General features: G+C 43.0%; 1 protein-coding gene across 1 annotated transcript in view; it reads right to left on the bottom strand.

Annotated features, from left to right (window-relative positions):
• LOC109884403 (receptor-type tyrosine-protein phosphatase mu) overlaps window positions 1-27,110 on the bottom strand; it is a 505,693-nt gene that overhangs the window by 132,584 nt on the left and 345,999 nt on the right. Inside the window, exons 18-22 of the mRNA XM_031806763.1 lie at window positions 26,602-26,789; window positions 20,384-20,461; window positions 18,242-18,268; window positions 9,890-9,901; window positions 6,643-6,854 (exon numbers count right to left, since the gene is read on the bottom strand). Coding sequence (XP_031662623.1) covers window positions 6,643-6,854; window positions 9,890-9,901; window positions 18,242-18,268; window positions 20,384-20,461; window positions 26,602-26,789 — 517 coding nt within the window. The remainder of the gene's footprint in view (window positions 1-6,642; window positions 6,855-9,889; window positions 9,902-18,241; window positions 18,269-20,383; window positions 20,462-26,601; window positions 26,790-27,110) is intronic.

The raw sequence follows: 27,110 nt of genomic DNA, 5'->3' as shown, positions 1-27,110 counted from the left end.
CAGCCAGCAAGACTATAATCCCACCAACCTGCTCGCCAGAACCAGCCAGCAAGACTATAATCCCACCAACCTGCTCGCCAGAACCAGCCAGCAAGACTATAATCCCACCAACATGTGATGCCAGAACCAGCCAGCAAGACTATAATCCCACCAACATGTGATGCCAGAACCAGCCAGCAAGCATCATCACCATCTCCATCATTGTGACCTCTACAATTAAGAAATACAATTATCTAGATATATAGAAAAACAATGCACAAATAACCCAAAGTCTGATCTGATCCAAAGTCAAACATACAGATTAACGTAAGAAGGCATGGTGTCAGAGAGAGATACAGTATGTAAGGTAAGAATGCATTGGTGTCAGAGAGAGATACAGTATGTAACGTAAGAAGGCATGGTGTCAGAGAGAGATACAGTATGTAACGTAAGAAGGCATGGTGTCAGAGAGAGATACAGTATGTAACGTAAGAAGGCATGGTGTCAGAGAGAGATACAGTATGTAAGGTAAGAATGCATTGGTGTCAGAGAGAGATACAGTATGTAACGTAAGAAGGCATGGTGTCAGAGAGAGATACAGTATGTAACGTAAGAAGGCATGGTGTCAGAGAGAGAGATACAGTATGTAACGTAAGAAGGCATGGTGTCAGAGAGAGATACAGTATGTAAGGTAAGAAGGCATGGTGTCAGAGAGAGATACAGTATGTAACGTAAGAAGGCATGGTGTCAGAGAGAGATACAGTATGTAACGTAAGAAGGCATGGTGTCAGAGAGAGATACAGTATGTAACGTAAGAAGGCATGGTGTCAGAGAAAGAGATACAGTATGTAACGTAAGAAGGCATGGTGTCAGAGAGAGATACAGTATGTAACGTAAGAAGGCATGGTGTCAGAGAGAGATACAGTATGTAAGGTAAGAATGCATTGGTGTCAGAGAGAGATACAGTATGTAACGTAAGAAGGCATGGTGTCAGAGAGAGATACAGTATGTAACGTAAGAAGGCATGGTGTCAGAGAGAGATACAGTATGTAACGTAAGAAGGCATGGTGTCAGAGAGAGATACAGTATGTAACGTAAGAAGGCATGGTGTCAGAGAGAGAGATACAGTATGTAACGTAAGAAGGCATGGTGTCAGAGAGAGATACAGTATGTAACGTAAGAAGGCATGGTGTCAGAGAGAGATACAGTATGTAAGGTAAGAATGCATTGGTGTCAGAGAGAGATACAGTATGTAACGTAAGAAGGCATGGTGTCAGAGAGAGATACAGTATGTAACGTAAGAAGGCATGGTGTCAGAGAGAGAGATACAGTATGTAACGTAAGAAGGCATGGTGTCAGAGAGAGATACAGTATGTAAGGTAAGAAGGCATGGTGTCAGAGAGAGATACAGTATGTAACGTAAGAAGGCATGGTGTCAGAGAGAGATACAGTATGTAACGTAAGAAGGCATGGTGTCAGAGAGAGATACAGTATGTAACGTAAGAAGGCATGGTGTCAGAGAGAGAGATACAGTATGTAACGTAAGAAGGCATGGTGTCAGAGAGAGATACAGTATGTAACGTAAGAAGGCATGGTGTCAGAGAGAGATACAGTATGTAAGGTAAGAATGCATTGGTGTCAGAGAGAGATACAGTATGTAACGTAAGAAGGCATGGTGTCAGAGAGAGATACAGTATGTAACGTAAGAAGGCATGGTGTCAGAGAGAGAGATACAGTATGTAACGTAAGAAGGCATGGTGTCAGAGAGAGATACAGTATGTAACGTAAGAAGGCATGGTGTCAGAGAGAGATACAGTATGTAACGTAAGAAGGCATGGTGTCAGAGAGAGATACAGTATGTAACGTAAGAAGGCATGGTGTCAGAGAGAGATACAGTATGTAACGTAAGAAGGCATGGTGTCAGAGAGAGATACAGTATGTAACGTAAGAAGGCATGGTGTCAGAGAGAGATACAGTATGTAAGGTAAGAATGCATTGGTGTCAGAGAGAGATACAGTATGTAAGGTAAGAATGCATTGGTGTCAGAGAGAGATACAGTATGTAACGTAAGAAGGCATGGTGTCAGAGAGAGATACAGTATAAATCAACAGTTCAGATAGATGGATGCACTGGCTTCCACAACTTGAAATACACATTGGAACATTACATGACCAAAACAGAACAAATTAATCGGTTCATTATCTCCCCCTTCCTCTCCTCTGTCCTGGGGTGGGGGGTTTGTTGAATCTCTGTGTTTTAAGGGGATAGTCTGTGAGGCAGGTTGGATCCATGTGTTTTAAGGGGATAGTCTGTGAGGCAGGTTGACTCCCTGTGTTTTAAGGGGATAGTCTGTGAGGCAGGTTGACTCCCTGTGTTTTGAGGGGATAGTCTGTGAGGCAGGTTGGATCCCTGTGTTTTAAGGGGATAGTCTGTGAGGCAGGTTGATTCCCTGTGTTTTAAGGGGATAGTCTCTGAGGCAGGTTGACTCCCTGTGTTTTAAGGGGATAGTCTGTGAGGCAGGTTGGAACCCTGTGTTTTAAGGGGATAGTCTGTGAGGCAGGTTGATTCCCTGTGTTTTAAGGGGATAGTCTGTGAGGCAGGTTGGAACCCTGTGTTTTAAGGGGATAGTCTGTGAGGCAGGTTGATTCCCTGTGTTTTAAGGGGATAGTCTGTGAGGCAGGTTGGAACCCTGTGTTTTAAGGGGATAGTCTGTGAGGCAGGTTGATTCCCTGTGTTTTAAGGGGACAGTCTGTGAGGCAGGTTGACTCCCTGTGTTTTAAGGGGATAGTCTGTGAGGCAGGTTGGAACCCTGTGTTTTAAGGGGATTGTCTGTGAGGCAGGTTGATTCCCTGTGTTTTAAGGGGATAGTCTGTGAGGCAGGTTGGAACCCTGTGTTTTAAGGGGATAGTCTGTGAGGCAGGTTGACTCCCTGTGTTTTAAGGGGATAGTCTGTGAGGCAGGTTGATTCCCTGTGTTTTAAGGGGACAGTCTGTGAGGCAGGTTGATTCCCTGTGTTTTAAGGGGATATACTCTGAGGCAGGTTGGATCCCTGTGTTTTAAGGGGATAGTCTGTGAGGCAGGTTGATTCCCTGTGTTTTAAGGGGATAGTCTGTGAGGCAGGTTGGAACCCTGTGTTTTAAGGGGATAGTCTGTGAGGCAGGTTGACTCCCTGTGTTTTAAGGGGATAGTCTGTGAGGCAGGTTGGAACCCTGTGTTTTAAGGGGATAGTCTGTGAGGCAGGTTGAATCCCTGTGTTTTAAGGGGATAGTCTGTGAGGCAGGTTGATTCCCTGTGTTTTAAGGGGATAGTCTGTGAGGCAGGTTGGAACCCTGTGTTTTAAGGGGATAGTCTGTGAGGCAGGTTGATTCCCTGTGTTTTAAGGGGACAGTCTGTGAGGCAGGTTGACTCCCTGTGTTTTAAGGGGATAGTCTGTGAGGCAGGTTGGAACCCTGTGTTTTAAGGGGATAGTCTGTGAGGCAGGTTGATTCCCTGTGTTTTAAGGGGATAGTCTGTGAGGCAGGTTGAATCCCTGTGTTTTAAGGGGATAGTCTGTGAGGCAGGTTGACTCCCTGTGTTTTAAGGGGATAGTCTGTGAGGCAGGTTGGATCCCTGTGTTTTAAGGGGATAGTCTGTGAGGCAGGTTGAATCCCTGTGTTTTAAGGGGATAGTCTGTGAGGCAGGTTGACTCCCTGTGTTTTAAGGGGATAGTCTGTGAGGCAGGTTGATTCCCTGTGTTTTAAGGGGATAGTCTGTGAGGCAGGTTGAATCCCTGTGTTTTAAAGAGATAAACTGTGAGGCAGGTTGACTCCCTGTGTTTTAAGGGGATAGTCTGTGAGGCAGGATGGAACCCTGTGTTTTAAGGGGATAGTCTGTGAGGCAGGTTGATTCCCTGTGTTTTAAGGGGATATTCTGTGAGGCAGGTTGACTCCCTGTTTTAAGGGGATAGTCTGTGAGGCAGGTTGACTCCCTGTGTTTTAAGGGGATAGTCTGTGAGTCAGGTTGGAACCCTGTGTTTTAAGGGGATAGTCTGTGAGGCAGGTTGACTCCCTGTGTTTTAAGGGGATAGTCTGTGAGTCAGGTTGGAACCCTGTGTTTTAAGGGGATAGTCTGTGAGGCAGGTTGACTCCCTGTGTTTTAAGGGGATAGTCTGTGAGGCAGGTTGGAACCCTGTGTTTTAAGGGGATAGTCTGCGAGGCAGGTTGACTCCCTGTGTTTTAAGGGGATAGTCTGTGAGGCAGGTTGACTCCCTGTGTTTTAAGGGGATAGTCTTTGAGGCAGGTTGGAACCCTGTTTTTTAAGGGGATAGTCTGTGAGGCAGGTTGACTCCCTGTGTTTTAAGGGGATAGTCTGTGAGGCAGGTTGGAACCCTGTGTTTTAAGGGGATAGTCTGTGAGGCAGGTTGACTCCCTGTGTTTTAAGGGGATAGTCTGTGAGGCAGGTTGGATCCTTGCCGGGCCCAGCTAGCGTAAAGAGGGGAAATGAGAATGACGCTCCGCTTGCCTCGACTCGACGAGAGTCGTTTGGGTGTCAGAGAGACACAGTCTGTCTCTGTGTCAGCGTGGAGGCTGTTGGGTGACTATAGCCTCCTGAAGAGAGGGAGAACCTCGTCACAATGAACTTTAATCTGACCAAACAGACGACGGTTTATCACACAGTTTTTAAATCGCTAACTTTTTAAAAGTCCCAAAGGCTTCCTCACTGTGTGAGTGGTTCCACACAGAATACACACACACACACACAACAACTGCAGAAGAGGCAGTCTATCACCAGAGCCCTATTCCCTATATAGTGGACTATTTAGACCAGAGACCTATTCCCTACATAGTGGACTATGTAGACCAGAGACCTATTCCCTATATAGTGCACTACTTTAGACCAGAGCCCTATTCCCTATATAGTGCACTACTATAGACCAGAGCCCTATTCCCTATATAGTGCACTACCATAGACGAGAGCCCTATTCCCTATATAGTGCACTACTATAGACCAGAGCCCTATTCCCTATATAGTGCACTACCATAGACCAGAGCCCTATTCCCTATATAGTGCACTACCATAGACCAGAGCCCTATTCCCTATATAGTGCACTACTATAGACCAGAGCCCTATTCCCTATATAGTGCACTACCATAGACCAGAGCCCTATTCCCTATATAGTGGACTATTTAGACCAGAGACCTATTCCCTATATAGTGCACTACTTTAGACCAGAACCCTATTCCCTATATAGTGCACTTCTTTAGACCAGAGCCCTATTCCCTATATAGTGCACTACTTTAGACCAGAGTCCTGTTCCGTATATAGTGCACTACTGTTGACCAGAGCCCTATTCCATATATAGTGGTAATACTATAGACCAGAGCCCTATTCCCTATATAGTGCACTTCTTTAGACCAGAGCCCTATTCCCTATATAGTGTACTACTTTAGACCAGAGTCCTGTTCCGTATATAGTGCACTACTTTAGACCAGAGCCCTATTCCCTATATAGTGAAACGACTATAGACCAGAGCCCTATTCCCTATATAGTGCACTACTTTAGACCAGAGTCCTGTTCCGTATATAGTGCACTACTTTAGACCAGAGCCCTATTCCCTATATAGTGCACTACTTTAGACCAGAGTCCTGTTCCGTATATAGTGCACTACTTTAGACCAGAGTCCTGTTCCCTATATAGTGCACTACCATAGACCAGAGCCCTATTCCCTATATAGTGCACTACTTTAGACCAGAGCCCTATTCCCTATATAGTGCACTACTTTAGACCAGAGCCCTATTCCCTATATAGTGCACTACTTTAGACCAGAGTCCTGTTCCGTATATAGTGCACTACTTTAGACCAGAGCCCTATTCCCTATATAGTGCACTACTTTAGACCAGAGTCCTGTTCCCTATATAGTGCACTACTTTAGACCAGAGCCCTATTCCCTATATAGTGCACTACTTTAGACCAGAGCCATATTCCCTATATAGTGCACTACTTTAGACCAGAGCCCTATTCCCTATATAGTGCACTACTTTAGACCAGAGCCCTATTCCCTACATAGTGCACTACTTTAGACCAGAGCCCTATTCCCTATATAGTGCACTACTTTAGACCAGAGCCCTATTCCCTATATAGTGCACTACTTTAGACCAGAGCCCTATTCCCTATATAGTGCACGACTTTAGACCAGAGCCCTATTCCCTATATAGTGAAACGACTATAGACCAGTTCCAATAGGGTGATCTGGTTAAACGTAGTGCACTATACAGGGAATAGTGTGCCATTTGAGACATATGCTAGGGGACGAATTAAAACTCAATATAATTCAAGAATTAAAAATTCTATCAATTTACAATGACGTAGTCTCCATTTCTTTAAATCGGAATTTAAATTAATTTAATTTTATTTACCGAATCTGAATTGTAGGAGGGAGAGCAGCGAACAAGGTAGAAGAAAATGGAACCCGACCCAGTGAGCTCAAGGTGAAAGGTGAAGTTGTGTCCCCCACATTCAGTAACGGAATTCAATCAAGTTACATCACTAACTACTATAAGGGAGAAAGGATGCATCCAGTTTTAAAGAGTTGGAACCAAGGCACAGTGAGAAGAGGGGGTGGGGGGAGGGGCGTGTCTCCATGAGCGGGAGGTGAAAGGTCAAAAAGGTGAAAGTTCGTCCCACCTCGTACTCCTCCTTGAAGCCGTATCCCTCCGCGCACTTCATCTGCGTGATGTGCTGTAGCAGGTCGGCTACTCTGATAGCAGGGTGGAGCTGGCCTGTCTGGTAGGGCGCGTCTACTGTCCCCTCCCTCTTCCTCAGGGAGTGGCCGTGAGACTGGACCAGACTACTGGTGTCGCTGCAGCTACCACCACCACCCAGCGTCTGGCTGTCGTCTGGACAGATACAGAGAAGACGCAGGCAGGCAGGCAGGCAGGCAGGCAGACACACACACACACACAGACACAACACACACACACACAGACACACACACAGACACACACACACACACACAGACACACACACACACACACACAGACACACACACACACACACACACACACACAGACACACACACACACACATACAGACGCACACACACACACACACAGACACACACACACACACAGACACACACACACACACAGACACACACACACACACACACACACACACAGACACACACACACATACAGACACACACCACACACAGACACACACACACACACACAGACACACACACACACACACAGACACACACACACACACACAGACACACACACACAACACACAGACACACACACACACACAGACACACACACAACACAGACACACACACAGACACACACACAGACACACACACACACACACAGACACACACACACACACAGACACACAGACACACACACAGACACACACCACACACACACACACACACAGACACACACACACACACACACACACACACAGACACACACACAGACACACACACAGACACACACACACACACACAGACACAGACACACACACAGACACAGACACACACCACACACACACACACACACACACACACACACACACAGACACACACACAGACACACACACACACACACAGACAGACACACACACGCACACACAGACACACACACACACACAGACACACACACACACACACACACACACAGACACACACACACACACACACACACACACACACAGACACACACACACACACACACACACACACACACACACACACAGACACACACACACACACACACACACACACACACAGACAGATAGAGGAAGGAAGAGGAGCAACGGGTCAGGATGGTGAGTGAACTCTGAGGCAACTCTTGGTAAAACACCAGGCATGGAAAGATCTACACATCTACTTTAAACATAGAGAAGGAAATACTCCTGGCCCTAGCCACAATGGACATACTCCTGGCCCTAGCCACAATGGACATACTCCTGGCCCTAGCCACAATGGACATACTCCTGGCCCTAGCCACAATGGACATACTCCTGGCCCTAGCCACAATGGACATACTCCTGGCCCTAGCCACAATGGCCACAATGCAGTCATATGATAATAGAGAGATAATGGCTTAAAATAGAAATTCTGGTTGTGACACAATGGCTCAGTTCCAATATCCACACAAAATGTTGCTGTTTTAAAGCTAATTTCCTGCTCCTCTACAGATTTTGACATGGCTATTATGTTCTATGCTATCTGAGTGACTCTCAGTAACAATATAATAAAATCAATGTGGGCCCCCCCCCCCATGCCATGACATTTGGGGAATTAAAGATTCTCTCTGACTGGTCTAGTTTCTATATTTCGATGATTGATAGATCTCAAAGATGATTCTTGTGTATAAATGTATCGCTCCATTATCTCTTTATATCTGGTTTGATTAGGGGCAGGTGCGCCACAGCTAAATGCATAGAGAGGAAACACTGATAATGCTTCTAGTGGAAGAGAGGATGCATTCTAAGTGATATGCTAGGTTGGCTATTGGAACGGGGTCGTAGGATGAGTGAATCTGGTGAGGAGGAGAAAGCTCAGAACACTGGGCTCATGATCGGTCTGATTCCGTGACTCAGAATTACTATGATGTGGGAAGAAGTATCTATTACTACGATGTGGGAAGAAGTATCTATTACTACGATGTGGGAAGAAGTATCTATTACTACGATGTGGGAAGAAGTATCTATTACTACGATGTGGGAAGAAGTATCTATTACTACGATGTGGGAAGAAGTATCTATTACTACGATGTGGGAGGAAGTATCTATTACTATGATGTGGGAAGAAGTATCTATTACCTAAGTATCTAGTATCTAGTATCTAGAAGTATCTAGTATCTATTACCTAAGTATCTAGTATCTAGTATCTAGAAGTATCTAGTATCTATTAATAGTTCAAACCCCCGAGCTGACAAGGTACAAATCTGTATCAGTATTATTATGATGTGGGAAGTAGTCAGTAGTTCTATGATGTGGGAAGTAGTCAGTAGTTCTATGATGTGGGAAGTAGTCAGTAGTTCTATGATGTGGGAAGTAGTCAGTAGTTCTATGATGTGGGAAGTAGTCAGTATTATTATGATGTGGGAAGTAGTCAGTAGTTCTATGATGTGGGAAGTAGTCAGTAGTTCTATGATGTGGGAAGTAGTCAGTATTATTATGATGTGGGAAGTAGTCAGTAGTTCTATGATGTGGGAAGTAGTCAGTAGTTCTATGATGGGGAAGTAGTCAGTATTATTATGATGTGGGAAGTAGTCAGTAGTTCTATGATGTGGGAAGTAGTCAGTAGTTCTATGATGTGGGAAGTAGTCAGTAGTTCTATGATGTGGGAAGTAGTCAGTAGTTCTATGATGTGGGAAGTAGTCAGTAGTTCTATGATGTGGGAAGTAGTCAGTATTATTATGATGTGGGAAGTAGTCAGTCATATTTTTATTTGATTTTTTTGCACCTCATATTGACATTAGACATGTTGTTTTTTAAATTCCACTCAGACCCCTGTCAGTGGCAGAAAGAGGCAGAGGTAGGATGGTCATGAAGGTGGATGTGGATGTTCAGTGCAACACAATGGCGGATGCAGGCAGGCACCATCCAAGCAACTTTACTCAATTACAACCAATACAATGAAAACAAACAAAAAACACCCCCCCCCCCCCCCGGGAGATAATGCATGATAATGCAGCAACGATGGTGCACTGTGATCATGCTAGACAAGGCTAATGGCTTCAAGGTGGAAACGGAAGGGGAGGTGAAATGTTAGCGTGTCCATTGGCCATGCAGATGCCATAATAGAAAAGTCATAGTTATATCCACGAATCAGCTCTCTCACTGTCATCTGTGTGTTCCTGTGACATCACCTCCTTCCCCAAACCAAGGCCAAGACCAGGGGGCCCTGGTGACTTACCATTTATGGGCACTTTTATTGGAGATACAGAAAGAGGTTAAGTACGAGAAGAGATAGAGGAGGAGAGAGTATACGAGAGAGGAGAGGAGAGGAGAGGAGAGGAGAGGAGAGGAGAGGAGAGGAGGGAGAGGAGAGGAGAGGAGAGGAGAGGAGAGGAGAGGAGAGGAGAGGAGAGGAGAGGAGAGGAGAGGAGAGGAGAGGAGAGGAGAGGAGAGGAGAGGAGAGGAGAGGAGAGGAGAGGAGAGGAGAGGGTATAAGAGAGAAGAGAGGAGAGAAGAGGAGAGAGTATAAGAGAGGAGAGAAGAGAAGAGAAGAGGGGAGAGAGTATAAGAGAGAGAAGAGAGGAGAGAGTATAAGAGAGAGAAGAGAGGAGAGAAGAGGAGAGAGTATAAGAGAGGAGAGAAGAGAAGAGAGGAGGAAAGAGTATAAAGGAGAGGAGAGGAGAGGAGAGGAGAGGAGAGGAGAGGAGAGGAGAGGAGAGGAGAGGAGAGGAGAGGAGAGGAGAGGAGAGGAGAGGAGAGGAGAGGAGAGGAGAGGAGAGGAGAGGAGAGGAGAGGAGAGGAGAGGAGAGGAGAGGAGAGGAGAGAGTATAAGAGAGGAGAGGAGAGAAGAGAAGAGAAGAGGAGAGGAGAGGAGAGGAGAGGAGAGGAGAGAGTATAAGAGAGAAGAGAGGAGAGAAGAGGAGAGAGTATAAGAGAGGAGAGAAGAGAAGAGAAGAGGGGAGAGAGTATAAGAGAGAGAAGAGAGGAGAGAGTATAAGAGAGAGAAGAGAGGAGAGAAGAGGAGAGAGTATAAGAGAGGAGAGAAGAGAAGAGAGGAGGAAAGAGTATAAAGGAGAGGAGAGGAGAGGAGAGGAGAGGAGAGGAGAGGAGAGGAGAGGAGAGGAGAGGAGAGGAGAGGAGAGGAGAGGAGAGGAGAGGAGAGGAGAGGAGAGGAGAGGAGAGAGTATAAGAGAGGAGAGGAGAGAAGAGAAGAGAAGAGAGGAGGAAAGAGTATAAAAGAGAGGAGAGGAGAGGAGAGGAGAGGAGAGGAGAGGAGAGGAGAGGAGAGGAGAGGAGAGGAGAGGAGAGGAGAGGAGAGGAGAGGAGAGGAGAGGAGAGGAGAGGAGAGGAAGAGAGAGAGAGAGAGAGAGAGAGAGAGAGAGAGGTAAGCAACAATACATCATAAGCACTGTTACAGTGTAGATTGGTTTTTAGAGCTACTGTTTGTTAGATCACATCATGCCTGTGCTGTTTTCAATCAGTAAGGCCTGGGCTTTGTTAATTTGATGAGGAAATTGTGGCGTGGGCATTTCAACAGTGTAATACAGTCTTAAAAGAACAAATCAAAACCAGAATTGTTTTCAAGGTAGACAGAATGGATTTCAAGGTGTCAGTATGGATTTCAATGGGGACAGAATGGATTTCAACGGGGACATAATGGATTTCAACGGGGACAGAATGGTTTTCAAGGTAGACAGAATGGATTTCAAGGTGTCAGAATGTATTTCAAGGTAGACAGAATGGTTTTCAAGGTGTCAGAATGGATTTCAAGGTGTCAGAATGGATTTCAAGGTAGACAGAATGGATTTCAAGGTGTCAGAATGGATTTCAAGGTAGACAGAATGGATTTCAAGGTGTCAGAATGGATTTCAAGGGGACAGAATCAAAAAATGCAACAAAATAATGTTTGTGGCCTCATTCCTGAAATGGAATTAGATGTGGTTATGATTGCTGACATTTTTGGCTATTATGATGCAAAATAAAGCCTGCAATGAGATGAACAAGATGCACTAATCACTTACATTAAATGATAATCAACTCCCAAAATATGTTATCGCAAACTGTCACAATGATAATCAACTCCCCTAATATGTTATCTCAAACTGTCACAATGATAATCAACTCCCAAAATATGTTATCTCAAACTGTCACAATGATAATCAACTCCCAAAATATGTTATCTCAAACTGTCACAACGATAATCAACTCCCCTAATATGTTATCTCAAACTGTCACAACGATAATCAACTCCCCTAATATGTTATCTCAAACTGTCACAATGATAATCAACTCCCCTAATATGTTATCGCAAACTGTCACAATGATAATCAACTCCCCTAATATGTTATCGCAAACTGTCACAACGATAATCAACTCAATTCAATTTTCAATTCAATTCAAGGGGCTTAATTGGCATGGGAAACATGTGTTAACATTGCCAAAGCAAGTGAGGTAGATAATATACAAAAGTGAAATCAACAACTCCCTTAACCTCTTCATCCTACCCCACACTTTTTCGAACATTCTGTTAAAAATCGCGCAACATTTCAGCGCCCTGCTACTCATGCCAGGAATATAGTATATGCATATGATTAGTATGTGTGGATAGAAAACACTCAGACGTTTATAAAACTGGTTAAATCACGGCTGTGGCTATAACAGAACGTGCGTTTCATCGAAAAGCGCAGGAAAATCTGATCACTGAAAATGGGAAAATATATCCATGCGCCAATTGAACCCATTGATAACCTTTTCCAGCCAGCCTGCTTCCTGGCTTGCAACCAGCTAGCGCTAATGGCTACATGCTTCATTGCTTCCCAAGCTAATGTTAATTAACTGTCAACATGGTTTAAAATGACAGGTATTATGTGGATTCCATGATATGGTGGTAAATTTAGACTTTAATGGTTGCATTGTTGTACAAGTAGAAATATAGTGTTTTCATGTTTTTCTTGAGATTTGTGGAAAACATATCACACTAACACAATCCCTGTTGTGCTGTATGTGTTTCCTTCTGGCCTCCTTCATTATCATAATAATTATAACTATTATTATGATCATGTTTTTTCCAAAATATATAGTATAACATAAAAATAGTTCAGTTCTGGAAGGTTCAGTTCTGTGTAGGCTGACACTTCATGCTGGTCTACCTCTGTCTCACTCTTTATATATATACTCTGTTGATATACGTGGCTGATCTCTCTCTGTTTATATAAGTGGTTGATCTCTCTCTCTGTTTATATAAGTGGTTGTTCTCTCTCTCTGTTTATATAAGTGGTTGATCTCTCTCTGTTTATATACGTGGCTGATATCTCTCTGTTTATATAAGTGGTTGATCTCTCTCTGTTTATATAAGTGGCTGATCTCTCTCTGTTTATATAAGTGGTTGATCTCTCTCTGTTTATATACGTGGCTGATATCTCTCTGTTTATATACGTGGCTGATATCTCTCTGTTTATATAAGTGGTTGATCTCTCTCTGTTTATATAAGTGGCTGATATCTCTCTGTTTATATACGTGGCTGATATCTCTCTGTTTATATAAGTGGTTGATCTCTCTCTCTGTTTATATAAGTGGCTGATCTCTCTCTGTTTATATAAGTGGTTGATCTCTCTCTGTTTATATAAGTGGTTGATCTCTCTCTGTTTATATACGTGGCTGATATCTCTCTGTTTATATAAGTGGTTGATCGCTCGCTCTCTCTCTGTTTATATAAGTGGTTGATCTCTCTCTGTTTATATAAGTGGTTGATCTCTCTCTGTTTATATAAGTGGCTGATCTCTCTCTGTTTATATACGTGGCTGATATCTCTCTGTTTATATAAGTGGTTGATCTCTCTCTGTTTATATACGTGGTTGATCTCTCTCTGTTTATATAAGTGGCTGATCTCTCTCTGTTTATATACGTGGTTGATCTCTCTCTGTTTATATAAGTGGCTGATCTCTCTCTGTTTATATAAGTGGTTGATCTCTCTCTGTTTATATAAGTGGCTGATCTCTCTCTGTTTATATAAGTGGCTGATCTCTCTCTGTTTATATACGTGGCTGATATCTCTCTGTTTATATAAGTGGCTGATCTCTCTCTGTTTATATAAGTGGCTGATCTCTCTCTGTTTATATAAGTGGCTGATCTCTCTCTGTTTATATAAGTGGCTGATCTCTCTCTGTTTATATAAGTGGCTGATATCTCTCTCTATGTTTATATAAGTGGTTGATCTCTCTCTGTTTATATAAGTGGTTGATCTCTCTATGTTTATATAAGTGGTTGATCTCTCTATGTTTATATAAGTGGTTGATCTCTCACTATGTTTATATAAGTGGTTGATCTCTCTCTATGTTTATATAAGTGGTTGATCTCTCTATATTTATTTTAGTGGTTGATCTCTCACTATGTTTATATAAGTGGTTGATCTCTCTATGTTTACATAAGTGGTTGATCTCTCACTATGTTTATATAAGTGGTTGATATCTCTCTATGTTTATATAAGTGGTTGATCTCTCTCTGTTTATATAAGTGGTTGCTCTGTCTCTGTTTATATAAGTGGTTGATCTCTCTCTCCATGTTTATAAAAGTTGTTGATCTCTCTCTGTTTATATAAGTGGTTGATCTCTCTGTTTATATAAGTGGTTGATCGCTCGCTCTCTCTCTGTTTATATACGTGGTTGATCTCTCTCTGTTTATATAAGTGGTTGATCTCTCTGTTTATATAAGTGGTTGATCTCTCTCTATGTTTATATAAGTGGTTGATCTCTCTCTGTTTATATAAGTGGTTGCTCTGTCTCTGTTTATATAAGTGGTTGATCTCTCTGTTTATATAAGTGGTTGATCGCTCGCTCTCTCTCTGTTTATATAAGTGGTTGCTCTCTCTCTGTTTATATAAGTGGTTGATCTCTGTTTATATAAGTGGTTGCTCTGTCTCTGTTTATATAAGTGGTTGATCTCTCTCTATGTTTATATAAGTGGTTGATCTCTCTCTATGTTTATATAAGTGGTTGATCTCTCTCTCTCTGTTTATATAAGTGGTTGATCTCTCTGTTTATATAAGTGGTTGATCGCTCGCTCTCTCTCTGTTTATATACGTGGTTGATCTCTCTCTGTTTATATAAGTGGTTGATATCTCTCTCTATGTTTATATAAGTGGCTGATCTCTCTCTGTTTATATTTGTGGCTGATATCTCTCTATATTTCTAAAAGTGGTTGATCTTTCTCTCTCTATTTAAATAAGCGGTTGATCTCTCTCTGTTTATAAAAGTGGTTGATCTCTCTCTCTTTATCTATGTTTATAAAAGTGGCTGATCTCTCTCTCTGTTTATATAAGTGGTTGCTCTCTCTCTGTTTATATAAGTGGTTGATCTCTCTGTTTATATAAGTGGTTGATCGCTCGCTCTCTCTCTGTTTATATACGTGGTTGATCTCTCTCTGTTTATATAAGTGGTTGATCTCTCTGTTTATATAAGTGGTTGATCTCTCTCTATGTTTATATAAGTGGTTGATCTCTCTCTGTTTATATAAGTGGTTGATCTCTCTCTCTCTGTTTATATAAGTGGTTGCTCTGTCTCTGTTTATATAAGTGGTTGATCGCTCGCTCTCTCTCTGTTTATATACGTGGTTGATCTCTCTCTGTTTATATAAGTGGTTGATATCTCTCTCTCTGTTTATATACGTGGTTGATCTCTCTCTGTTTATATAAGTGGTTGATATCTCTCTCTATGTTTATATAAGTGGCTGATCTCTCTCTGTTTATATTTGTGGCTGATATCTCTCTATATTTCTAAAAGTGGTTGATCTTTCTCTCTCTATTTAAATAAGCGGTTGATCTCTCTCTGTTTATAAAAGTGGTTGATCTCTCTCTCTTTATCTATGTTTATAAAAGTTGCTGATCTCTCTCTCTGTTTATATAAGTGGTTGATCTCTCTGTTTATATAAGTAGTTGATCTCTCTCTCTCTGTTTATATAAGTGGTTGCTCTCTCTCTGTTTATATAAGTGGTTGATCTCGCTCTATTTATATAAGCGGTTGATCTCTCTCTCTATGCTTATATAAGTGGTTGATCTCTCTCTGTTTATATAAGTGGCTGATCTCTCTCTATATTTATAAGAGTGGCTGATGTCTATCTCTTTATATATGTGGTTGATCTCTCTCTGTTTATATAAGTGGCTGATCTCTCTCTCTGTTTATACAAGTGGTTGATCTCTCTCTGTTTATATAAGTGGTTGATCTCTCTCTGTTTATATAAGTGGTTGATCTCTCTCTGTTTATATAAGTGGTTGATCTCTCTCTGTTTATATAAGTGGTTGATCTCTCTCTGTTTATATAAGTGGTTGATCTCTCTCTGTTTATATAAGTGGTTGATCTCTCTGTGTTTATATAAGTGGTTGACCTCTCTATGTTGATATACGTGATTGATCTCTCTCTCTGTTTATATAAGTGGTTGATCTCTCTGTGTTTATATAAGTGGTTGATCTCTCTCTTTATCTATGTTTATATAAGTGGTTGATCTCTCTCTGTTTATATAAGTGGTTGATCTCTCTATGTTTATATAAGTGGTTGCTCTCTCTCTGTTTATATAAGTGGTTGATCTCTCTCTGTTTATATAAGTGGTTGATCTCTCTGTGTTTATATAAGTGGTTGACCTCTCTATGTTGATATACGTGATTGATCTCTCTCTCTGTTTATATAAGTGGTTGATTTCTCTCTCTGTTTATATAAGTGGTTGATCTCTCTATGTTTATATAAGTGGATGATCTTTCTCTCTCTCTATGTTTAAATAAGTGGTTGATCTCTCTCTATATTTCTAAAAGTGGTTGATCTATCTCTCTCTATTTAAATAAGTGGTTGATCTCTCTCTATGTTTGTATAAGTGGTTGATCTCTCTCTATGTTTGTATAAGTGGTTGATGTCTCTCATGCGCTCTGTTTATATAAGGAGTTGATCTCTCTCTGTTTATATAAGTGGTTGATCTCTCTCACGCTCTCTGTTTATATAAGGAGTTGATCTCTCTCTGTTTATATAAGTGGTTGATCTCTCTCTGTTTATATAAGTGGTTGCTCTCTCTGTTTATATAAGTGGTTGATCGCTCGCTCTCTCTCTGTTTATAAAAGTGGTTGATCTCTATTTTTATATAAGTGGTTGATCTCTCTCTCTATGTTTATATAAGTGGTTGATCGCTCGCTCTCTCTCTGTTTATAAAAGTGGTTGATCTCTATTTTTATATAAGTGGTTGATCTCTCTCCATGTTTATATAAGTGGTTGATCTCTCTCTCTATGTTTATATAAGTGGTTGATCTCTCTCCATGTTTATATAAGTGGTTGATCTCTCTCTCTATGTTTATATAAGTGGTTGATCTCTCTCTATATTTATAAAATTGGCTGATCTCTCTCTATATTTATAAAATTGGCTGATCTCTCTCTATCTCTTTATATATGTGGTTGATCTCTCTATGTTTATATAAGTGGCTGATCTCTCTCTATATTTATAAAAGTGGCTGATCTCTCTCTCTGTTTATAAAAGTGGTTGTTCTCTCTCTCTCTGTTTATATAAGTGATTGATCTCTCTCTCTCTGTTCATATTATTGTAGCACAGTGACTTTACTGGTAACTGTTGTAACAGTGGACATGGCGATAGGAGCTGGCTGCCACACCTGTCTGCAACTACACCTCCCCTCGTCCCCACCTTCACTCCCCTCTCCTCCTGAACTACACTCCCCCTTCTCACCATCTACACTCCCCCCTCCACTCCAACTACACCTCCGCACTCTGTCCCAACTACACCTCCCCACTCTGTCCCAACTACACCTCCCCACTCCGTCCCAACTACACCTCCCCCGTCCTTCCCAACTACACTCCCCGTCCTTCCCAACTACACTCCCCACTCCTCCCCAACTACACTCCCCACTCCTCCCCAACTACACTCCCCACTCCTCCCCAACCACACTCCCCCTCCTCCTCAACTACACTCCCCCTCCTCCCCAACTACACTCCCCACTCCTCCCCAACTACACTCTCCCGTACTTCCCAACTACACTCCCCCCTCCTCAACTACACTCCCCACTCCTCCCCAACTACACCTCCCCCGTCCTTCCCAACTACACTCCCCACTCCTTCCCAACTACACTCCCCGTCCTTCCCAACTACACTCCCCGTCCTTCCCAACTACACTCCCCACTCCTTCCCAACTACACTCCCCACTCCTCCCCGTCCTTCCCAACTACACTCCCCCCACATCCAGTCCACATATCTGACCATGCATATGAGAGGTCAAACATGTTACATAGGTGACATCACAACGCACAGCATGGGTCATCACAACGCAGTGAGGATGGAATGGAGAGAAGCCAGCCTCAGCCCAATGATAACCAGGGAGGAAGAGGAGGAGGAGGATTAGGAGGAGGACGAGGAGGAAGCAGCAGGCAGGTATGGAGTTGAGGAAGCCATCATCAGTAACAGAGCTGTTCCCTCCCGATACTTTACTGCATGTATATAGCAATAGGTTTTCTTTGTCAAAGTCTTCACGACAAAGCAAGTTAAACAGTGAATCCTATAATACACTCTCAGCAGAAATGAATATAGTGGTAAAAGAAGACGTGTCTCACCTAAGATAGCGGTTGGCACGAAGGGATCTGTTCATAACCCACAAACAAGTGCGGAAGTTGGAGGAAGAGGAAGAGGAGGAAGAGGAGAGAAAATAGCAGTAAATAAAAGCATGCAAGAAAAGAGGAGAGCTAAACACCAGAGCAAAGTTAATGTAGATAGAGGAGGAGGAAGAGGAGAGCTAAACACCAGAGCAAAGTTAATGTAGATAGAGGAGGAGGAAGAGGAGAAAGAGGAGGAGGAGGAAGAGGAGGAGGAGGAGGAAGAGGAGGAGAGCTAAACACCAGAGCAAAGTTAATGTAGATAGAGGAGGAGGAAGAGGAGAAAGAGGAGGAGGAGGAGGAGGAGGAAGAGGAGGAGAGCTAAACACCAGAGCAAAGTTAATGTAGATAGAGGAGGAGGAAGAGGAGGAAGAGGAAGAGGAGGAAGAGGAGGAGGAGGAGGAAGAGGAGGAGAGCTAAACACCAGAGCAAAGTTAATGTAGATAGAGGAGGAGGAAGAGGAGAAAGAGGAGGAGGAGGAAGAGGAGGAGGAGGAAGAGGAGGAGGAGGAGGAAGAAGAGGAAGAGGAGGAGGAGGAAGAGGAGAGCTAAACACCAGAGCAAAGTTAATGTAGATAGAGGAGGAGGAAGAGGAGGATGAGAGGAGGAGAAAGAAGAGGAGAGCTAAACACCAGAGCAAAGTTAATGTAGATAGAGGAGGAGGAAGAGGAGAAAGAGGAGGAGGAGGAAGAGGAGAGCTAAACACCAGAGCAAAGTTAATGTAGATAGAGGAGGAGGAAGAGGAGGAAGAGGAGGAAGAGGAGAGCTAAACACCAGAGCAAAGTTAATGTAGATAGAGGAGGAGGAAGAGGAGAAAGAGGAGGAGGAGGAAGAGGAGAGCTAAACACCAGAGCAAAGTTAATGTAGATAGAGGAGGAGGAAGAGGAGAAAGAGGAGGAGGAGGAAGAGGAGGAGGAGGAGGAGAGCTAAACACCAGAGCAAAGTTAATGTAGATAGAGGAGGAGGAAGAGGAGAAAGAGGAGGAGGAGGAAGAGGAGGATGAGAGGAGGAGGAAGAGGAGAGCTAAACACCAGAGCAAAGTTAATGTAGATAGAGGAGGAGGAAGAGGAGAAAGAGGAGGAGGAGGAAGAGGAGGAAGAGGAGGATGAGAGGAGGAGGAAGAGGAGGAGGAGGAAGAGGAGAGCTAAACACCAGAGCAAAATTAATGTAGATAGAGGAGGAGGAAGAGGAGGAAGAGGAGGAGGAGGAGGAGGAGGAGGAGGATGAGAGGAAGAAGAGGAGGAAGAGGAAGAGGAAGAAGAGGAGGAAGGGGAAGAAGAGGAGGAGGAGGAAGATGCAGAGGAAGAGGAAGAAGAAGAGGAGGAGGAAGAGGAGTAAAAAGAGGAGGAAGAAGGGAGAGGAAGAGGAAGAGGGGGAAGAGGAAGAGGAGGAAGAGAGGAAGAGGAGGATGAAGAAAAGGGAGAAGATGAAGAAGAGGAGGAAGAGGAGGAAGAAGAGGAGGAAGAGGGGGAAGAGGAAGATGAGGAAGAGAGGAAGAGGAGGATGAAGAAAAGGGAGAAGATGAAGAAGAGGAGGAGGAAGAGGAGGAGGAGGGGGAAGAGGAGGAGGAGGAAGCAGAGGCAGAGGAAGAGGAGGAGGAGGAGGAGAAGGAGGAGGAGGAGGAGGAGGAGGAGGAGGAGGAGGAGGAGGAGGAGGAAAAAGAAGAAGAAGATGATGAGGAAGAAGCGGAGGAAGAGGACGAGATAGAAGACGAGGAGAGGAAGAGGAGGAGGAAGAAGAAGAGGAAAAGGAGAACGAGGAAGAAGAGGAGGAGGAAGAGAAAGACAAAACAATACAGTCTTATAGCAGGAGACAGAAGAACTGCTAAACACAGAGAGATAGAAGACCAAACACACGTTGAACAGTAGGCTACAAATATAGTACATTCACACACAGATGATGTTTGTTATAATTAATGCATAGACTTCCGATTCATTTCAATCAATCAAAAACACATTATTGATGCAACAAACACACATGGGACTAAAGCTAAACTTAAGTTAGCTATCATTTCACCAACCATTGACTTCTACTCTCCGCTATCTACAGTGATCATAGTATGGCAGAATGGTGCGGACCAGAGGTGGAGTAAAGGTGTGTTTACCTGGGTAGTAGGACTTGAGAAGCGTTGTGCTGAGAGTATTAGACTTATTCAGGGTGAAGGAAGAAGGGGACGATGCAGCTGGAGACAGAAAGCAAACTATCAATATACAGTCTGAACAGAATCATAGGACCAGAACATATCATAACCAGAACATATCATAACCAGAACATACCATAACCAGAACATATCATAACCAGAACATACCATAACCAGAACATACCATAACCAGAACATATCATAACCAGAACATATCATAACCAGAACATACCATAGTACCAGACCAGAACATACCATAGGACCAGACCAGAACATATCATAGGACCAGAACATACCATAACCAGAACATACCATAACCAGAACATATCATAACCAGAACATACCATAACCAGAACATACCATAGGACCAGACCAGAACATATCATAACCAGAACATACCATAACCAGAACATACCATAACCAGAACATATCATAACCAGAACATACCATAACCAGAACATACCATAGGACCAGACCAGAACATATCATAACCAGAACATACCATAGTACCAGACCAGAACATATCATAGTACCAGACCAGAACATACCATAACCAGAACATATCATAGGACCAGACCAGAACATATCATAACCAGAACATACCATAGTACCAGACCAGAACATATCATAGTACCAGACCAGAACATATCATAGGACCAGACCAGAACATATCATAGGACCAGACCAGAACATATCATAACCAGAACATACCATAACCAGAACATACCATAGTACCAGACCAGAACATATCATAGGACCAGACCAGAACATATCATAACCAGAACATACCATAACCAGAACATATCATAACCAGAACATACCATAACCAGAACATACCATAACCAGAACATATCATAACCAGAACATATCATAGGACCAGAACATATCATAACCAGAACATATCATAGTACCAGAACATATCATAGTACCAGAACATATCATAACCAGAACATACCATAACCAGAACATATCATAGGACCAGAACATATCATAGGACCAGAACATATCATAACCAGAACATATCATAGGACCAGACCAGAACATATCATTGGACCAGACCAGAACATATCATAGGACCAGAACATATCATAGGACCAGAACATATCATAACCAGAAAATATCATAGGACCAGAACATATCATGGGACCAGAACATATCATAGGACCAGAACATATCATAGGACCAGAACATATCATGGGACCAGAACAGAAATAACACAAATCGTCAGATAAGCAGATTCATAACACAGTACGTAACGTACGTAATGTATAGTGACACATGTAATATATTTAGTTTGTCAGTGCTGAACACTAGGAAGGGGAAGTCAAAGAGCCACACAACAATACAGTTAGTGTTTTGGGCATGACTCTTGACCATGTCATCTGGGACCAACACCATCTATGACCAACACCATCTATGACCAACACCATCTAGGACCAACACATCTAGGACCAACACCATCTATGACCAACACATCTATGACCAACACCATCTATGACCAACACCATCTAGGACCAACACCGACTAGGACCAACACCATCTAGGACCAACACCATCTAGGACCAACACCATCTAGGACCAACACCATCTGGGACCAACACCATGTCATCTGGGACCAACACCATGTCATCTAGGACCAACACCATCTAGTACCAACACCATGTCATCTAGGACCAACACCATCTAGGACCAACACCATCTGGGACCAACACCATGTCATCTGGGACCAACACCATCTAGGACCAACACCATCTAGGACCAACACCATCTAGTACCAACACCATCTGGGACCAACACCATCTAGGATCAACACCATCTAGGACCAACACCATCTAGGACCAACAGCATCTAGGACCAACACCATCTAGGACCAACACCATCTAGGACCAACACCATCTAGGACCAACACCATCTAGGACCAACACCATCTAGGACCAACACCATCTGGGACCAACACCATCTAGGACCAACACCATCTAGGGCCAACACCATCTGGGACCAACACCATCTGGGACCAACACCATCTAGGACCAACACCATCTAGGACCAACACCATATCATCTAGGACCAACACAATCTAGGACCAACACCATCTAGGACCAACACCATCTGGGACCAACACCATCTAGGACCAACAGCATCTATGACCAACACCATCTAGGATCAACACCATCTGGGACCAACACCATCTGGGACCAACACCATATCATCTAGGACCAACACTATCTAGGACCAACACCATGTCATCTAGGACCAACACCATGTCATCTAGGACAAACACCATCTAGGACCAACACCATCTGGGACCAACACCATCTAGGACCAACACCATCTGGGACCAACACCATCTGGGACCAACACCATGTCATCTAGGATCAACACCATGTCATCTAGGACCAACACCATCTAGGACCAACACCATCTAGGACCAACACCATCTAGGACCAACACCATATCATCTAGGACCAACACCATATAGAACCGACACCATGTCATCTAGGATCAACACCATGTCATCTAGGACCAACACTATGTCATCTAGGATCAACACCATGTCATCTAGGACCAACACTATGTCATCTAGGACCAACACTATGTCATCTAGGATCAACACCATGTCATCTAGGACCAACACCATCTAGGACCAACACCATGTCATCTAGGATCAACACCATGTCATCTAGGACCAACACCATCTAGGACCAACACCATGTCATCTAGGACCAACACTATGTCATCTAGGACCAACACCATCTAGGACCAACACCATCTAGGACCAACACCATCTAGGACCAACACCATGTCATCTAGTACCAACACCATGTCGTATACAGTGTTTGCTCAACTAAAGGTTTTGAGATTATGCTGTGGGGGGGTTTAGAGGTCATTTGTGGTTTAGTACGGTACCCTGCGTCACAGCGTCAATGCTGCAGACCACCACAAGGGGGAGTTAGAGCACTGATTATGCTGGAAAATACTCTATTAAAATTAATGTAAGAGGCAAGTGGAATGGGGAAAAGAGAGCATTCAGAGGTCAAGAAAGCGCTGGGGATTGGTCTTGATTATTCAATGAGATTTTTATTTTCACTGAATCTCTGTTTAGGTATTGGTTAGATTGTAATTAGGGTGTGGAAATGTTTGGATCACTTTGCTCTTACTGTAGTACTCTAGCCGACTCTCGACCCGTCATGTTGTACAGCACCATTGTGGGCTATTAGCAGGTCAATAGATACTTTGCGCAAGGCAACTGATCAGCATGAAAAACTTTGCAGCGGGGGCCTCTCGAGTGGCGCATTGGTCTAAGACACTGCATCGCAGTGCAAACTGCATCGATACCCGTGCCGAATGAGAAATGGCTGTAATTAATACAGTAATTAATACAGTAATTAATACAGTAATTAATACAGTAATTAATACAGTAATTAATACAGTAATTAATACAGTACATTAAATAAATTGGAATACATAATAAGCCATCCATCCACCCAACTATGAGCCGGAGCTGAGGGGAGCTGAGAGGAGCTGAGAGGATCTGAGAGGAGCTGAGAGGATCTGAGAGGATCTGAGAGGATCTGAGAGGAGCTGAGAGGAGCTGAAAGGAGCTGAGAGGAGCTGAGAGGATCTGAGAGGAGCTGAGAGGAGCTGAGAGGAGCTGAGATGATCTGAGAGGAGCTGAGAGGAGCTGAAAGGAGCTGAGAGGATCTGAGAGGAGCTGAGAGGATCTGAGAGGAGCTGAGAGGAGCTGAGAGGATCTGAGAGGAGCTGAGAGGAGCTGAGAGGATCTGAGAGGAGCTGAGAGGAGCTGAGAGGAGCTGAGAGGATCTGAGAGGATCTGAGAGGAGCTGAGAGGAGAGGAGCTGAGAGGAGCTGAGAGGATCTGAGAGGAGCTGAGAGGAGCTGAGAGGAGCTGAGAGGAGCTGAGAGGATCTGAGAGGAGCTGAGAGGATCTGAGAGGAGCTGAGAGGAGCTGAGAGGAGCTGAGAGGATCTGAGAGGATCTGAGAGGAGCCGAGAGGAGCTGAGAGGAGCTGAGAGGAGCTGAGAGGAGCTGAGAGGATCACCAAAACTAAAGGTATTTTAGTTTCAGTGCATGTTCTTTAAGATGAACACCATGTCACACATCAGAGGACTGAGTTAAAGGGATGACTAACTTGTCTAACACTAGCATAAACAGCTACACATGACATCAATAGACGGTTAAACAAGGTAAAGGGGCTCAGGATTTTGGAACCGGGACATGGGGTGAGGAATTGAACTTCTTAGAGGTATGTCAATTTCAAAACAGTCACATTTTAACAGACAGTAAGTTGAGGTCAAAGCTTAAGTGTCTGTTCAGGGGCACCATTTCCTACCGAGCAGTAGAAGACGACTAATGGCAGAGAGGGGTAGAAGGGTCTAATCAGGGTGGCCTGGGTCAGATTATACGGGGTCATGATCAGGCTCCAAGGCCTAGCCCCAGACAAAGCTGTTAGAGACTGAGTTTGGTAAAAGGTTTTAAGGATTAGGGTGAAGTGTTTTTCAACAATAGCCATGTAGCAGTAACGTATACAGTAGAGTCATTCCACCAAATGGGTGCCTTTGATATTTTAAGTAGAAATTGTGCACCAAAACTGAATTTTAATTTTTAAAAGCCTGTTACACTAAATTAAGTGCACTTTAATAAAGATCGCATTGCCAAGAGTTTGCATCAGGACAATGACCCAACAAACCTCCAGGCTGTGTAAGGGCTATTTGACCAAGAAGCAGAGTGATGGAGTGCTGCATCAGATGACCTGGCCTCCACAATCACCCGACCTCAATCCAATTGAGATGGTTGGGGATGAATTGAACCTCAGAGAGAAGGAAATTAAGCCAACAAGTGCTCAGCATATGTGAGGACTCATTCAAGACTGTTGGAAAAGCATTCCAGGTTAAACTGGTTGGAAGTATGCCAAGAGTGTACAAAGCTGTCATCAAGGCAAAGGGTGGCGATTTGAATAATCTCAAATATATTTGGATTTGTTTAACATCTTTTTGGTTACTACATGATTCCATATGTGTTATTTCATAGTTTTGATGTCTTCACTATTATTCTACAATGTAGAAAATAGTAAAAACAAAAGAGAAACCCTGGAATGAGTAGGTGTTCTTAAACTTTTGACCGTCTGTCCCTCATTTTAAAGTCAACTCTGTTTTGTGAACGGAATTATATTTTTAATAATAATAATAATGTTTTTTTTTATACGAATGAAACTATCTTTTTAATTATAAAAGAAATAAAACATTGAACATCTAATAGTCAAATCAAAATGTAAAAGCAGGTGAAACTGGTTCTACTCTTTTTGGTCATTTTCTGGTATTTTGCGGTGGAAAACTGAGCGGGTCAAGCAAAACAGTTACCCATTGTCATGCTGGTATGAATGAGTCCGGAGACGGGCACAGGAATGCGTAATCGTTTTTTTTATTATACCCCAAATTACGGCGTGCCATGTAAAGGCACGGGGACGAAACCTAAACAAACACTATACCAAAACACAGGGTTGAAACCCAAAACAAAAGAGGAGTACCTTGAATAAATTACACAAGCGCACAATGATTAACACACGGGACGAGACCCCGTAATCATCTGCGCAAACACACAGCACAGGTACTCACACGAATCAACGGACAGTGTAACAATAATGGACAGGACACTGGTAAACCAAGGTACTAATCAGTGGGAATAGGGGCCAGGTGTGCGTAATGAAAGTTCCGGTGGGTTCCGTGACACCCATAGATAGACAGGGTAGAAATGTTTGAACAAAACCCTTTTTTTGTGAAGCATTGATTTACGCTGTTGGACACAACTCCCATTACTCTAGTCACAATTTATGGATTTAAGATGAAATGGTAAAACCTGTTACCCTGTAACTTTTTTTTGGCACTTACTATTGTATCTATTTTTTATTTATTTAACCTCTCTTGAGAAAACATGTTTTTATGAAGTTTGAACATGCACACTTTATAACATATATATATTTTTAAATGAGGTAATATCAACATTTTTTATTTTTTTTTACCAAGTAGAAATGTTGGACACAACAAGCTCCCATTACTCAGGTGGATTTATGGGATTTAAGATAAGATATTTTATCGATACGATTGATTTCAAAAAGGGAAAAAGGGCAATCAACGTCTGAAGGTCATTTTCCCAGTACAACTTACTTCTCCCATTGATGATGAGGGTACACTCACTCCTGGTGTTGAGCGTGTGGCTGTGTGTGTCCATGAAGGACAAGGCCTCGTCGCAGTTTGTCCCCTGCTCCGTATAACTCTTATCCATAGAGTTAACCATCACTGTCATCTCCTGTCGAGTACTGCTCAACGTCTCTTTACGCTTCTTAGCCAGCTTCCTGTTTAGGAGGAACGCAAGACAAAACAACAACAAATTAATAATGAATCAATAATCAATTAATCAATCATTATAATATCCTGCTTTGTAATGCTCAATTACGCTTCTTAGCCAGCTTCCTGTTTAAGAGAAAAGAAAAGACCAACAACAAAGATTATTAGTTAAAACAGAGATGTTAGAGATGACTCATACCTGGAAAGACATTGAAGGATTGGGTAGAAAAGACTGTGCTGAAGAGAGAGAAGTTAAATTCATTTGAAACTTTTTCCTCCCAATTCGAGCCAAGCAATCCGATCCATACCCTTTACCATCTAATTCATTT

Source organism: Oncorhynchus kisutch, linkage group LG27 (assembly GCF_002021735.2).
Source record: "Oncorhynchus kisutch isolate 150728-3 linkage group LG27, Okis_V2, whole genome shotgun sequence".
NCBI classification, from domain to species: Eukaryota; Metazoa; Chordata; class Actinopteri; order Salmoniformes; family Salmonidae; genus Oncorhynchus; species Oncorhynchus kisutch.
This window is presented reverse-complemented; position numbering and strand designations above follow the sequence as displayed.